The following is a 16212-nucleotide window of genomic DNA, read 5'->3' on the forward strand; positions in this document are numbered from 1 at the left end:
CCATCACTAGCCTGCTACCACCCGGTTACTCAACCCTGCACCTTAGATGCTGCTGCCAAATATTCATACTACATAGATACTATATACATATACATGGAATCACTGGCCACTTTAATAATGGAACACTGGTCACTTTAATAATGTTTACATACTGCTTTACTAATTTCATATGTATATACTGTACTCTATTCTATGTTTTTCCAAAATTGCTCGTCCTAATGTTTATATATTTCTTAATTCCATTCTTTTACTTTTAGATTTGTGTGTATTGTTGTGAATTGTTAAATACTACTGCACTGTTGGAGCTAGGAACACCGGCCTTTCGCTACACCCACAATAACATCTGCTAAATTTGTGTATGCGACCAATATAATTTGATTTGATTTGACAAACAAATCAACTCAGATGTCATAGCTCCCTCCTGTTTTACCCTTTTCATCCCCCCTTCCCTCCTACCCTTGTTGTTCATCCCATAACATTTATAAATATAACGTACTGTAGAACGAGTGTTGTAGCACTCGAGACCGGTCTCAAGACAATATTATGAGTGTCTCGGTCTTGTCTCAGTGTCAGATACATTTGTACTCGGTCTTGACTCGTTCTCGGACTCGTAATTTCTTTCAGAGACCAGCCGAGACCAGGGGAGAAAAAACTCATAATTATCAGCTTCCATTTATTAAGTGCATAAAACTGCTTCACCAGGTCCAATATATACACTCATTTCTTGATACCTTAATTCCTGAACAGTCTTTATATCTATTCTAGAAGTTTGCGCAGTGGCGAACCTATTGGACCTAGTGTGTGACAACTTCGTCAGGACAGCAACAGTAATACTGACAGCAACAGTAATAGGAGAGTGCACTTTTTGTAAAACACAAAAAGTCCACAAACAATTATTATTGTTATTATTTTATTAATCCTTAGAGGCGTAGAGGGCCCTCATTGTTCCCCACTGTGTTTGGGTTAGTAATACTTTGTATAGTGGCTCTGTTTTCCCTCAGCATGCATTTTGTCACCATTCTGAATGTCTAAAGAATTCATATGTTGTTCTGAAATACGAACACAGAAATCCTGGACATTTTGAATTGTTATAACAGGTGGTGATTTGACAAAATTTACAATCATGGTCTTGAATTGGACTCACATTTTTTCTGGTCTCAGTCTTGACTCGGGCTCGGACTCGTCCCCCCCTAACCAGACCCCCATACCTCTTATGCATGGTCACGCCTGATATGCCCTTTTCTTGTCCATCTCAATGTCCATTCCCTTTACTAATCAGGTCACACAATTAGGAATAACGTCTTGATTGGACTTAATTGGTGGTTTTGAGGCCATGTCACAGCCTAAGAGACGGAGCAAGAGGTATAAAAGGGTACATTTTGGAAAGGAACATGAACAAAGACAATCAACCTTTACCAAGATCAACCATCGACAAATTCGCAGGTCATCCTCACCAAAGCCTCAACCTCAACACAGTAAGTGTGTCTTCTGTATCTCATACAGTGTTTGTATTTTCTCTGACAATCTTAAAACGACTTTATCTTAAAAAAACATGTTTCTGTAACAGACTTTGCAAGAATTATTGCAGCAATAAACTGTCTATGATTGATAATACCATCTTATCTCTATCCTGAGACAAGTAGCATCAACTTAAATCAATTTTTCCTTCTTTCTCAGTGGCTATGTTTGGCACCTCAGTGTCCACCCTCTGTCTGCTGTTCCTGCTATCTGTATGCACTGCCTGCTACATCTCCAACTGCCCCATAGGAGGCAAGAGATCAGCCCTAGCTTTCCCATCCAGAAAGGTACCAAGTAATTCTGAGCAGTTCCTCTTTGTTATTGTCTATTGTTACAGTGTGTCTGTTATAGAGTTAGATTCGTGGCTGCATATAGGCTTGCATCTTAGCTTTGAAGGGTTGAGATTGCACGTTCAAATCAAAGGTTATTGCATGTCAATACTGTATATCCCCCTCCTTTCCCCCCTTTTCTTTAGACTACAAAAACACTCTTATATATATGAACAAAAACTTACAGACACACAAATAATGACGCTCATCTGCCCAGATCTGCATGCTCACTAGTGCTTGCATTATTGTTTGCCACTTGGCCTTAAATTGTACCAATTAGTTTTTTCTCAGACGCCTAGGCTATTTCAACATTTAAATAATAAATCATTCAATTTTTTCCATCGTGTGCGGATTGATTGACTTTCAAGTTTTTAGTATACGTCTTTTCAAATTGAGTGATGAGACGAGAATCGTCCAGCCCATTGGGTATCTCACTACACCCCATATACCTGTCTTGAAATATGCAGACAGATTAAAAGTATTTTTACATTGTAATACTTCTGACAGACAACTCCGTCCACAATTTCCAGACTTTATAGGATTCCCAGAAAGAATGGATTATTGAGTCATTATTAGTTTTGCACTTGAGACATGACTCTGCCGTTGTGCTGTAGAATTGATCATTTTGTCTCTTGTATAATACTTTCTATACATACGATTATACTGGATTAAGCATACATTTTTGTCTTGGTTTTCTAAGAGATTGTCAGTTGGATATGCTCTCTGCAAGGTTTTGCATATCTTCCCGATCATATGAACCATTCTTGTTGGACTCAAATACGATTCCCTCAAGGTTGCGCTGATGTCCAAAATATTTCAAATCAACATTTTGTGATTTGTAACTTTTAAGTTGCATGTATTTCAAACTATCTACATTGGTCAGCCAAAATTACTTTTTAATTCACGGTTTCTATGCCTTTAGTTTTCAATGTGGACCAAATTATCGGTGATGTCTCAAAAGCTATCCAAGGATTGTTCCATAAGGTTGTGTTTTTAGGGAGTGATATTGGTTCTTGTAAAATACTTTTAATTTTCTTCCATATTGTTAATGTTCTTCACTATGAAGTTCTTAATGTTCTAAGTTTTATCCTTTGAAAATAGACACGTAAAAATATTCTGCGGATGAGCATGCACATCTTCCATACATATCCATTGTTCCTCTTTAGTGCATTTAACTTAATGTCACAAGTAAAAACCTTGGGTAGTGAGTTTATATAATTTCAAGTCTGAAAGGTTAAAACCACACTCAGACTTAGGAAGATGTAAAACGGTTTATTCTGTGAATTTTATTTGCCCATATGAAGTCTGTTATGACCGAGTATACCTTTATAAAGAATATCTTCAGTGGGGTAATTTGTATTACCATAAATAAACACAAAAACTTTGTCAGCCATTCCATTCTAAGAAGTTTATTCTACCTGTGAGATTTATGGGAAAATTATTAAATTTAATTAGATCTGCTTTCATATTTTTGCTTTCATAATGGAATAAAGTTCCAATTAAATTACATTTCTCACACGCGGCAAAAAAATATCTATATATTTTTTAACAAAGGGGGCATTGACTTTTCAATATTGGTCAGGTATATCAGGAGATCATCTGCAAATAAGTTTAGTTTATATTCATGCTTACCATTACTGATACCTGTTACGTTAACTGGGTCATGTCTAATTCTTTCTGCATGCGGTTCAATTGCCAGTGCAAACATGAGAGAGGAGAGGAGGCATCCCTGTCTTGTCCCTCTTTCTAAAGCAATTTCATCAGATAATGCATTATTTGTGTATATTTTTTATATAAGACATTTATACAATATTTGTATTAAATGTAAAAGTTTTGAATAGAAAAGGCCATTCAAGACGGTCGAAAGCCTTTTTGGCATCAACAGCCATTATTGATAAATCTATATGTCGTTGTTTTTGTTTGCATATGGTATTGTCATTTGTGTAAATAGTGGGGCTACTTTACCCCAAAATGTTTAATAGAATTCTATGGGAAAGCCATCTATACTTGGTTCTTTTTTGTCTGCTGATAGTTGCTTCATAGTTGTTGCGTCTAGGAAAGCTATAAGATCCATCCAACTGTTATTTTATTTTGATTTATTTACATTTTCATAGAAGCTTTTAAAATGGTAATTAATTAAACTGTTTCTAATTAATGCTTTTGTATCTTTATCTTTTACAATTATAACTGGTTTAGAATGTATTTGTTTATCAATACTGTATATTGTATTGTACTGTTATGAAAAAACGAAATGTTCTATAAATATATAACTTGTTTCTATAATAACAATATAACTATAACTTTCTTTTTCCTATTATCTTTCCAGTGCATGTCATGTGGCCCCGGGGACAGGGGTCGCTGCTTTGGCCCCAATATCTGCTGTGGGGAGGGGATGGGCTGCTACGTGGGCTCGCCAGAGGCAGCTGGCTGCGTGGAGGAGAACTACCTGCCCTCCCCCTGTGAGGCCGGAGGAAGAGTGTGTGGCTCTGAGGAGGGACGTTGTGCTGCACCGGGGATCTGCTGTGACGTGGGTAAGACAAAGACTATACTCCTATTTTCATGTATAGCAAATGTTTCCGTTCACACTGAATGATTCTGCAAAGGAGCAAAACGAATTGTATGCAGTAGGGTTTGTTTTTCTATGGATTGCTGGTTGTGGCAATTTAAATAGACAATTGAATTGTTAATATCAATATCTTGTGGTATTGAATACTTTGTCATTGTCAGCAACCAAACTATTTGCTCCACGATTACTTAAAAGTTTAGGAATAAATGTGGTGTTGTGTTAGCCAATGGTAATAATGTACTATTTACATGTATTACTTGTTGTGAGTTCATACAGATTCAGTTTAATATGACAGTTGTGTGACAGATTGTCTATTTTGGTCTTTTCTCTTTTAGAGGGTTGTAGTATTGACCAATCCTGTACTGAGGAGGATGAAGCTGAATACATAAGCCAATCAGTGAGCAGTAGCCATGGCCATGATCTGCTGATGAAGCTTCTGAACATGATTAGCCACACCCCTCCCCACAGAGTCCACAAATAAAACAGCCTCTAATTCAGTGGCAGTCCTGAGTTGAAAGACAGTGTAAAAAATCTGTCACATCTCAATGTCAGAGGCATACCTATGTACATACATTTTGTACAGAAGACAGACATAGATGTAAAGGATTAGTTTTGCTTGTAACTGTTTGTGTAATCGCTTGTGCTTCAAGAGTCAAATAAAGCTTACTGTACAAAAACAACTGTCAGGATAGTCAAGAGCTAGGTTTCCATCCAATTTGTGACCAATTTTTGCGTGATTATTCTCAAATCTGCATAAATCAATATGCATAATTTCCCGCCAGAGATTTTTCCATCAAGCAAACTTTTTCTGGTAAAAGGCTGTGCGTGATGACATAGTGCACACAAAAATAACCTTTGACAATAAATTCCTATGTGCCGAATTAAAAATACAAGTTAAATGGGTTTCCATCGCATTTTCAACTACTGATGGTTTTGTTACAAAAACTGTTGTGTAATATTGCAAATGTGCCCACCCTGGTCTTGGCACATGCACTCTAGCCAATAGCTCACAGATACAGTGTGGGTAGGCTACCTACAATATGAGATTACCATGGATAAGAGCGATATATTTTTAATTTGTCAAACAGCAGCCAAGCATCGATCATCATGTCATCAGAATAAGACCCTCAATATTTATTGTAAAGGTGCATCAAGCTCATCACATTGCACATTCACCACCCTGTGAAGTTCATCATCATTTATTTCATCTGTAGCCTAATAAACTGCATGGTTTCCCTTTTTGTAGTGGGAGGACCACTCAACATAAACTCAGCAAAAAAGAAACGTCCTCTCACTGTCAACTGCGTTTATTTTCAGCAAACTTAACATGTGTAAATATTTGTATGAACATAACAAGATTCAACAACTGAGACAAACTGAACAAGTTTCACAGACATGTGACTAACAGAAATGGAATAATGTGTCCCTGAAAAAAGGGGGTGTCAAAATCAAAAGTAACAGTCAATATCTGGTGTGGCCACCAGCTGCAATAAGTACTGCAGTGCATCTTCTAATGGACTGCACCAGATTTGCCAGTTCTTGCTGTGAGATGTTATCCCACTCTTCCAGCAAGTCACCTGCAAGTTCCTAGACATTTCTGGGGGGAATGGCCCTCACCTCACCTTCCGATCCAATAGGTCCCAGACGTGCTCAATGGGATTGAGATCCAGGCTCTTTGCTGGCCGTGGCAGAACACTGACATTCATGTCTTGCAGGAAATCACGCACAGAACAAGCAGTATGGCTGGTGGCATTGTCATGCTGGAGGGTCATGTCAGGATGAGCCTGCAGGAAGGGTAACAAATGAGGGAGGAGGATGTCTTCCCTGTAACACACAGCGTTGAGATTGCCTGCAATGACAAAAAGCTCAGTCCAATGATGCTGTGACACACCGCCCCAGACCATGACGGACCCTCCACCTCCAAATCGATCCCGCTCCAGAGTACAGGCCTCGGTCTTTGACAATTGCCTCCACACCTTTTATAGTCAACATTAATAGTCAGGCAATAAACTGCAGAGGTTTGATTGCAAAAGGATTTCACATTTAATTGACAATCACACAATTTTATCTAAATTCAGATAAAACATATTGAGTTGGAGTAGTAGAATCTAACAATTAACAACAATACACACAAATCTAAAAGTAAAAGAATGGAATTAAGAAATATACCAATATTTCCAGCCCCTCCTGTGGGCACTATCATCTCCAAGACGAGTATGGGTGCCCTTGTCTCTGCCTGCTTCAGCCCGCCTACATGAAGGTAGGCATAGAGGAAGTGTGCCAGCTGCATCATTACAGGAGACTTGTTGACTGAATGGATTAAATTGAGATTTTGGATCACTGGGCCAACACACAATACCCGATAATGTCAACGTGGAATTATGTTTTTAGACATTTTTACAAATTCATTAAAAATTAAAAGCTGAAATGTCTTGAGTCAATAAGAATTCAACCCCTTTGTTATGGCAAGCCTAAATAAGTTCAGGAGTAAACAAGTCACGTAATAAGTTGCATGGATTCACTGTGTACAATAATAACGTTTAACATGATTTTTTAATGACTACCTCATCTCTGTACCTCACACATACAGATAATTGTAAGGTCCCTCAGTTGAGCAGTGCATTTCAATCACTTTACTCTAGATTCAACCACAAAGACCAGGGAGGTTTTCCAATGCCTTGCAAAGAAAGGCACCAATTGTAAAACCAAAAGCTGACATTGAACATCCTTTTGAGCATGGTGAAGTTATTAATTACACTTTGGATGGTGTATCAATACACTCAGTCACTACAAAGATACAGGCGTCCTTTCTAACTCAGTTGCCGGGGAGTAAGGAAACAGCTCAGAGATTTCACTATTAGGCCAATGGTCCCTTTAAAACAGTTACAGTGTAATGGTCTTTGTCGTCTGAAGAAGAGGAATCATCGGACCAAAGCGCTTCGTGATAAGTGTTCATGCTTGTTTTATTAAAACTGAACACTATAACAAAAATAAATAAGAGCATAACCGAAACAGTCCTGTAAGGTGAAAACACTCAACAGAAATTAACTACCCACAAAAACCTTGTGGGAAAAAGCTACCTAAGTATGGTTCCCAATCAGAGACAACGATAGACAGCTGTCCCTGATTGAGAACCATACCAGGCCAAAACAAAGAAATAAAAAAAACATAGAAAAAGGAACATAGAATGGCCACCCAAATTACACCCTGACCAAACCAAAATAGAGATATAAAAAGCTCTAAGGTCAGGGCGTGACATACAGAGTTTAATGGCTGTGATTCGAGAAAACTGAGGATGGATCTACAACATTGTGATTACTCCACAATACTAACCTACATGACAGAGTGATAAGAAGGAAGCATGTACAGAATACAAATATTCCAAAACATCAAATAAAATCTTATTGGTCACATACACATATTTAGCAGATGTTATTGCGGGTGTCGCGAAATGCTTGTGTTCCTAGCTCCAACAGTGTAGTAGAATCTAACAATTAACAACAATACACACAAATCTAAAAGTAAAAGAATGGAATTAAGAAATATATCAATATCAGGAGGAGCAATGTGGGAGTGACATTGACTAAAATACAGTAGAATAGAATACAGTTTATACATATGAAATTAGTAAAGCAGTATGTAAATATTATTAAAGTGACTAATGTTCCATTAATAAAGTAACCAGTGATTCCATGTCTATGTATATGCGTCAGCAGGCTATTTAACAGTCTGATTGCCTTGAGATAGAAGCTGTTTTTCAGTCTCTCTGTCCCAGCTTTGATGCACCTGTACTGACCTCGCCTTCTGGATGGTAACGGAGTGAACAGGCCGTGGTTCGGGTGGTTGATGTCCTTGATGATCTTTTTGGCCTTCCTGTGACATCAAAGCAAATTGTATTTGTCACATGTGCCGAATACAACAGGTGTAGACCTTACAGTGAAATGCATACTTACAAGCCCTTAACCAACAATGCAGTTGTAAGACAAATAAGTGCTGACATCGGGTGCTGTAGGTGTCCAGGAGGGCAGGCAGTGTGCCCTCTGTGATGCATTGGAAAGACCGCACCACCCTCTGGAGAGCCCTGCGGTTGCAGGCGGTGCTGTTGCCGTACCAGGCGGTGATACAGGCCGGCAGGATACTCTCAATTGTGCATCTGTAAAAGTTTGTGAGGGTCTTATAGGACAATCCGAATTTCCACATTGTCTGTGTTGGTGGACCATTTCAGATTGTAATTGATGTGTACGCCAAGGAACTTGAAGCTTTCCACCTTCTCCACTGCGGTCCTGTCGATGTGGATAGAGGCGGGCTCCCTCTGTTGTTTCCTAAAGTCCACGATCAGCTCCTTCATTTTGTTGAAACTGAGGGAGAGGTTATTTTCCTGGCACCACTCCGCCAGGGCCCTCACCTCCTCCATGTAGGCTGTCTTGTCATTGTTGGTAATCAGCCTACTACTGTTGTGTCGTCTGAAAACTTGATGATTGAGTTGGAGGTGGGCGTTGGCCACGCAGTCATGGGTGAACAGGGAGTTGTGGAGGGGGCTGAGGACGTATCCTTGTGGGGACCCTGTGTTAAGGATCAGCGAAGTGGAAGTGTGGTTTCCTACCTTCACCACCTGGGGGCAGCCCGTCAGGAAGTCCAAGACCAAGTTGCACAGGCTGGGGTTCAGACCCAGGATCCGAGCTTAAGATGAGCTTGGAGGGTACTATGGTGTTGAAGGCTGAGCTATAGTGAATGAACAGCATCCTTACATAAGTTATTCCTCTTGTCCAGATGGGATAGGGCAGTGTGCAGTGTGATGGCAATTGCATCATCTGTGGATCTATTGGGGCGGTATGCAAATTGATGTGGGTCTGAGGTGTCAGGTAAGGTAGATATGATGTGATCCTTAACTAGCCTCTCAAAGCACTTCATTGATGACAGAAGTGAGTGCTACGTGGCGATAGTAATTTAGTTCAGTTACCTTTGCTTCCTTGGGTACAGAAACAATGGTGGACATCTTGAAACAAGTGGGGATAGGGAGATATTGAATATGTCCGTAAACACTCCAGCCAGCTGGTCTACTTATGCTCTCACGTCGGCCACATAGAACGAGAGCCCACAGACCTTGGGAACGGGCGGAGAGGGTGGCACTGTGTTATCCTCAAAGCAGCAAAGATTGTGTTCAGCCTGTCCGGGAGCAATCCGCGACGAGGCTGGTTTTCCCTTTGTAATCCGTGATTGTCTGTAGACCCTGCCACATACGTCTCGTGTCTGAGCCTTTGAATTGCGACTCCACTTTGTCTCTCGACTGACATTTTACCTGTTTGACTGCCTTACGGAGGGAATAACTACACTGTGTGTGTTCAACCATATTCCCAGTCACCTTCCCATGGTTAAATGCGGTGGTTCACGTTTTCAGTTTTGCACATCCTGTTTGCAGTAAGGCACTAAAGTAAAACTGCAAGAAATGTGGCAAATGAATTAACTTTATGTCCTGAATAGTGTTATGTTTGGGGCAAATCCAACACATCACGGAGTACCACTATTCATATTTTCAAGTATGGTGGTGACTGCATCTTGTCATCAGGAAGGACTACTTTCAGCAGGACAATAATCTAAAACACAAGGCCAAATATACACTGGAGTTACTTTAAAAGACGACATTGAATGTCAGTCAGGAAAGCAAAGGCTAGCTTTTTCAAACTATTCAAATTTGCATCCTGTAGCTCTAACTCCCCAAAAAATTGGGACACTGTAAAGTCCATGGAGAATAGGAGCACCTCCTCCCAGCTGCCCACTGCACTAAAGCTAGAAAACACTGTCACCACCAATAAATCCACGATAATCGAGAATTTCAACAATCATTTCTCTACGGCTGGCCATGCTTTCCTCCTGGCTACCCCAAACCCCGGCCAACAGCTCCGCACCCCCTGCAACTACTTACCTAAGCCTCCCCAGCTTCTCCTTCACCCAAATCCAGACAGCAGATGTTCTGAAAGAGCTGCAAAACCTGGACCCATACAAATCAGTTGGGCTAGACAATCTGGACCCTCTCTTTCTAAAATTATCCGCTGCCAATGTTGCAACCCCTATTACCAGTCTATTCAACCTCAACCTCTCTTTTGTATCGTCCGAGATTCCTAAAGATTGGAAAGCTGCTGCGGTCATCCCCCTCTTCAAAGGGGGTGACACTTTAGACCCAAACTGTTAAAGTCCTATATCCACCCTGCCCTGAATTTCTAAAGTCCTCGAAAACCAAGTTAACAAAACAGATCACTGACCATTTAGAATCCCACCGTACCTTCTCAGCTGTGCAATCTGGTTTCCGAGCTGGTCACGGGTGCACCTCAGCCACGCTCAAGGTACTAATCAAATCAAATCAAATTTTATTTGTCACATACACATGGTTAGCAGATGTTAATGCGAGTGTAGCGAAATGCTTGTGCTTCTAGTTCCGACAATGCAGTAATAACGAACAAGTAATCTAACTAACAATTCCAAAAAAACTACTGTCTTATACACAGTGTAAGGGGATAAAGAATATGTACATAAGGATATATGAATGAGTGATGGTACAGAGCAGCATAGGCAAGATACAGTAGATGATATCGGGTACAGTATATACATATGAGATAAGTATGTAAACCAAGTGGCATAGTTAAAGTGGCTAGTGATACATGTATTACATAAGGATGCAGTCGATGATATAGAGTACAGTATCAACGTATGCATATGAGATGAATAATGTAGGGTAAGTAACATTATATAAGGTAGCATTGTTTAAAATGGCTAGTGATATATTTACATCATTTCCCATCAATTCCCATGATTAAAGTGGCTGGAGTAGAGTCAGTGTCATTGACAGTGTGTTGGCAGTAGCCACTCAATGTTAGTGGTGGCTGTTTAACAGTCTGATGGCCTTGAGATAGAAGCTACTAAACGATATCATAACGCTGTCGATAAAATACAGTACTGTGCAGCCGTCTCCATCGACCTGGCCAAGGCTTTCGACTCTGTCAATCACCAAATTCTTAAAGACAGCCCTGGTTTCTCAAATGACTGCCTCGCCTGGTTCACCAACTACTTCTCAGATAGATTTCAGTGAGTCAAATCGGAGGGCCTGTTGTCCGGACCTCTGGCATTCTCTATGGGGTACCACAGGATTCAATTCTCGGGCCGACTCTTTTCTCTGTGTTTATCAACGATGTCGCTCTTGCTGCGGGTGATTCCTCGATCCACTTCTATGCAGACGACACCATTCTATATACATCTGGCCCTTCTTTGGACACTGTGCTAACAAACCTCCAAACGAGCTTGAATGCCATACAACACTCCTCTGTGGCCTCCAACTGCTCTTAAATGCTAGTAAAACGAAATGCATGCTCTTCAACCGATCGCTGCCCGCACCCTCCCAACCGACTAGCATCACTACTCTGGACGGTTCTGACTTAGAATATGTGGACAACTACAAATACCTAGGTGTCTGGCTAGACTGTAAACTCTCCTTCCAGACTCATATTAAGCATCTCCAATCCAAAATTAAATCTAGAATCGGCTTCCTATTTCGCAACAAAGCCTCCTTCACTCATGCTGCCAAACATACCCTCGTAAAACTGACTACCCTCGACTTCGGCGATGTCACTTACAAAATAGCCTCCAACACTCTACTCAGCAAACTGGATGCAGTTTATCACAGTGCCATGCTTTTTGTCACCAAAGCCCCACCACTGCGACCTGTATGCTCTCGTCGGCTGCATATTCGTCACCAGACCCACTGGCTCCAGAGCATCTAAGTCTTTGCTAGGTAAAGCCTTATCTCAGCTCACTGGTTACCATAACAACACGCACTCCAGCAGGTATATCTCACTGGTCATCCCCAAAGCCAACACCCCCTTTGGCCACCTTTCCTTCCAGTTCTCAGCTGCCAATGACTGGAACGAATTGCAAAAAAATTACAAATAAAACTAAATAAATCGCTGAAGTTGGAGACTTATATCTCCCTCACTAACTTTAAGCATCAGCTATTTGAGCAGCTTACCGATCGCTGCAGCTGTACACAGCCCATCTGTAAATAGCCCATCCAACTACCTACCTCATCCCCATATTGTTTTTATTTCGTTTTTTTTTGTTGCTCTTTTGCACACCAGTATCTCTACTTGCATATCATCATCTGCTCATCTATCACTTCATTGTTAATTTGCTAAATTGTATTACTTCGCTACTATGGGCTATTTATTGCCTTACCTCTTTACTCCATTTGCACACACTGTATATAGATATTTCCATTGTGTTATTGACTGTACAGTACTTTTGTTTATCCCACTTGTAACTCTGTGTTGTTGTTTTTTGTCGCAGTGCTTTGCTTTATCTTGGCCAGGTCGCAGTTGTAAATTAGAACTTGTTCTCAACTGGCCTACCTGGTTAGATAAAGGTGTTTTTGTTTTTTGGTGAATTTTTATTTGGAGGTCAATGAGAAAGTGTTGAATTTGCTTAACAAATTTTTTAAATTTCTACATGATGCTTATTTGATCGAATAGAAGTTTGGTACTAGTTAGTTTGTTACGAATGCACTGATATGTGTATGCAAGTGGCATTTCGGCAATTTACGCAAAAATGAGTTGTGCCTGTTGTCATAGAGATATATAGAGAACTCATTATGGATATAACACGATTTAGCATGGCCATTGAGGGCTTCCACTATTTTAAAGTATTCAACTGGGCGGGGATTCCTTTGAGTTGGGCAAAATAAGAAAATTGACTACTTTAAAATGGAGATGCTCTTACAGACACTATAATGGCACAGATACAAAGATGAGTCCTCTATCTCTATGGCCAGTTCTTCTCACACATATCTGCCCTTTTATTGTCTAGAATGGTCCCACCTGATCTTGCCTCCTCCCGACTACCTTCCATCATCTTTAAAGACATGCATTTCCAATGTTAGAGCTGTCACTCGAATATCTTGTCAATATAAAATACTATCTTTGGGGTGCCTAACATTTCCAAATATCTACTTGCAAAAACGTTGAGGGACAAGTTGACACAACGACATTAGGCAAAAGGTAATCTAGGCATATTTAAAAATATAAACTCTATAAATTCATAACATGAAGAAAAGTGGTTTAAAAAATGTATCATGCTTGGCATTGACCTTGATAAAATGTTGCTCCCTGTAGGCTATGTGCCATGAATAAATTGTAGCCTACTAAGCTATTGCATGTGCAATAATGATATTTTTCCTTAGCTACACTTTGAAACGGTGGTGATATGTGAATGCTTCCATACAGCCATTACACAGTAGGTAGTTCAGCATAGCACAGAGAATTTATGACCAACCTTTACTTGGCGATACTTTCTCAATTCCCGACTTGGAAGTCAACACGTCTTCTAAACATCCATGTCTTGTTTCTCTCCATGAATTAATCCAAAAATGTGTACGCCACCATGTTGTTTACTTAAAATCTTCTCATTGACCGAGACAGGTGAGTGTCATGCGGCACTTTGGGGTATACAGCCACCTGTCTCAATCAATGAGAGAAGGTTTGAAATAGACAAGATAGCGGCGTACATATTGTTTGATTACTAAATGGATAAAACATTCATTTAATTTAAAGATGCACTATGCAGAAATAACTCCGGCATTTCCTGGTTGCTAAAATTCTAATAGTTCGCCAAATTTCATTTTGTGACTAAATAAACAAGTCCAGTGTAGAGAATCATTGTACCATCTAAACCGCTGTAAAATATATTTTCCATAACCAAAAATATAGTATTTTCAGCTGATGTACAAAACTTAAAGTAAAAGACGCAAAGTAAGAGAGAACTTAACGGGAAGCATAGAAATAGCGCATATAGAACCGATCTACCGATTCTTAGACTTGCCTTCAAATGACAGATCTATAACTGATATTTCTATGTGAATTTGCTGGGGGTCGCCCAAAAACGTACATATTGAAGCACTAAAGGGTAGGTAGCATAAACGTAACCACATGTAACATATGGATTTGTATTAGTATATGCATCATGGTGGAAAAAGCTGCCATGCTGTCCTGGAGCAAGGCAGTTAACAACCAACAATAACTGCTCCCTGGGTGCCAATGACATGGATAAATGGACACCCACCTGTCTCAATCAATGACAGAAGATTCGAAATACACAAGAAGGCAGCGTACACATTTTATGATTACTGAATGGATAAAAACATTGATTTAATTTAAAGGGTAGGTAGCATAAATGTAACCACATGTAACATATGTATCTGAATTAGTATACGCATCAATGGGAAAAATCTGCCGTTCTGCACTTGAGCGTGGATGTCATGGACGTCGATTAAGGCCGCCCTCCTTTATTTTGGTACTGTCCATATGTAGCCCGTTTTTGGTCACAGGTCCAGGAATGGCTGAAGAATTGCAACATTTACCTAGAACTAACGCTGCAGATAGCAATATTGGGTGATTTGAAAAGTCATAGTCAATCGATCAATAATATAATAATTATTTTAGCAAAAATGTTTATCTTTCAGTTACAATCTGTAGAAGCTATGAGAATGGAAAAGTTCAGTACTTTTGTGAAGCATCACAGCACAGCTGAAAAATATATGGCAAATAGAAATCCAAAATGGATGGTGTTAAGAGATAGATGAGAGGGGTTGAATGGAGCTGAAGGGTGGAACTAATAACAACAAGATAACCAATGTAAAACATACGGGGTCTGTAAAATGTATATAGGTTCAGAAATGTTGTGAAATAGCACAGTTACAAATAGAAATCAAACTGGATGGACAGAAATAGAGGAAGGACTAAAAACAAACAAAATAAAACTATAGTAAAGTAGATTGTGTCTGTAAAATGTGTATAATATGTATAAACTCAAGGTAGAAGCCTAAGTGTTATTGTTTATTAGTTTAATCCAATTGGGGGAGGGGTGGTAGGGTTTGCGGGGAATAATAAAGGTATATTCTAAAAAAAAGTGTATATGTATGTACAGTGCCTTGCGAAAGTATTCGGCCCCCTTGAACTTTGCGAGCTTTTGCCACATTTCAGGCTTCAAACATAAAGATATAAAACTGTATTTTTTTGTGAAGAATCAACAACAAGTGGGACACAATCATGAAGTGGAACGACATTTATTGGATATTTCAAACTTTTTTAACAAATCAAAAACGGAAAAATTGGGCGTGCAAAATTATTCAGCTCCCTTAAGTTAATACTTTGTAGAGCCACCTTTTGCTGCGATTACAGCTGTAAGTCGCTTGGGGTATGTCTCTATCAGTTTTGCACATCGAGAGACTGACATTTTTTCCCATTCCTCCTTGCAAAACAGCTCGAGCTCAGTGAGGTTGGATGGAGAGCATTTGTGAACAGCAGTTTTCAGTTCTTTCCACAGATTCTCGATTGGATTCAGGTCTGGACTTTGACTTGGCCATTCTAACACCTGGATATGTTTATTTTTGAACCATTCCATTGTAGATTTTGCTTTATGTTTTGGATCATTGTCTTGTTGGAAGACAAATCTCCGGTCTTTTGCAGACTCCATCAGGTTTTCTTCCAGAATGGTCCTGTATTTGGCTCCATCCATCTTCCCATCAATTTTAACCATCTTCCCTGTCCCTGCTGAAGAAAAGCAGGCCCAAACCATGATGCTGCCACCACCATGTTTGACAGTGGGGATGGTGTGTTCAGCTGTGTTGCTTTTACGCCAAACATAACGTTTTGCATTGTTGCCAAAAAGTTCAATTTTGGTTTCATCTGACCAGAGCACCTTCTTCCACATGTTTGGTGTGTCTCCAAGGTGGCTTGTGGCAAACTTTAAACGACACTT

General features: G+C 39.8%; 1 protein-coding gene across 1 annotated transcript; it reads left to right on the forward strand.

The window, feature by feature from the left end:
• Window positions 1-1399: 1399 nt before the first annotated feature.
• On the forward strand, window positions 1400-5111 carry LOC112233480 (isotocin-neurophysin IT 1). Its single transcript, XM_024401143.1, has 4 exons — window positions 1400-1475; window positions 1678-1805; window positions 4174-4378; window positions 4749-5111. Coding segments are annotated over exons 1-4 (480 nt in total). The 5' UTR covers window positions 1400-1474; the 3' UTR covers window positions 4895-5111.
• Window positions 5112-16212: the final 11101 nt, after the last annotated feature.

This window comes from Oncorhynchus tshawytscha, linkage group LG33 (genome assembly GCF_018296145.1).
Source record: "Oncorhynchus tshawytscha isolate Ot180627B linkage group LG33, Otsh_v2.0, whole genome shotgun sequence".
Taxonomy (NCBI): domain Eukaryota; kingdom Metazoa; phylum Chordata; class Actinopteri; order Salmoniformes; family Salmonidae; genus Oncorhynchus; species Oncorhynchus tshawytscha.

Excerpts from the sequence above, each read along its gene's own strand:
- LOC112233480 (XM_024401143.1), top strand. Across the intron at positions 1,806-4,173 it reads TAGCTTTCCCATCCAGAAAG|TGCATGTCATGTGGCCCCGG; the intron begins GTACCAAGTAAT and ends TTATCTTTCCAG. Across the intron at positions 4,379-4,748 it reads GGGGATCTGCTGTGACGTGG|AGGGTTGTAGTATTGACCAA; the intron begins GTAAGACAAAGA and ends TTTCTCTTTTAG.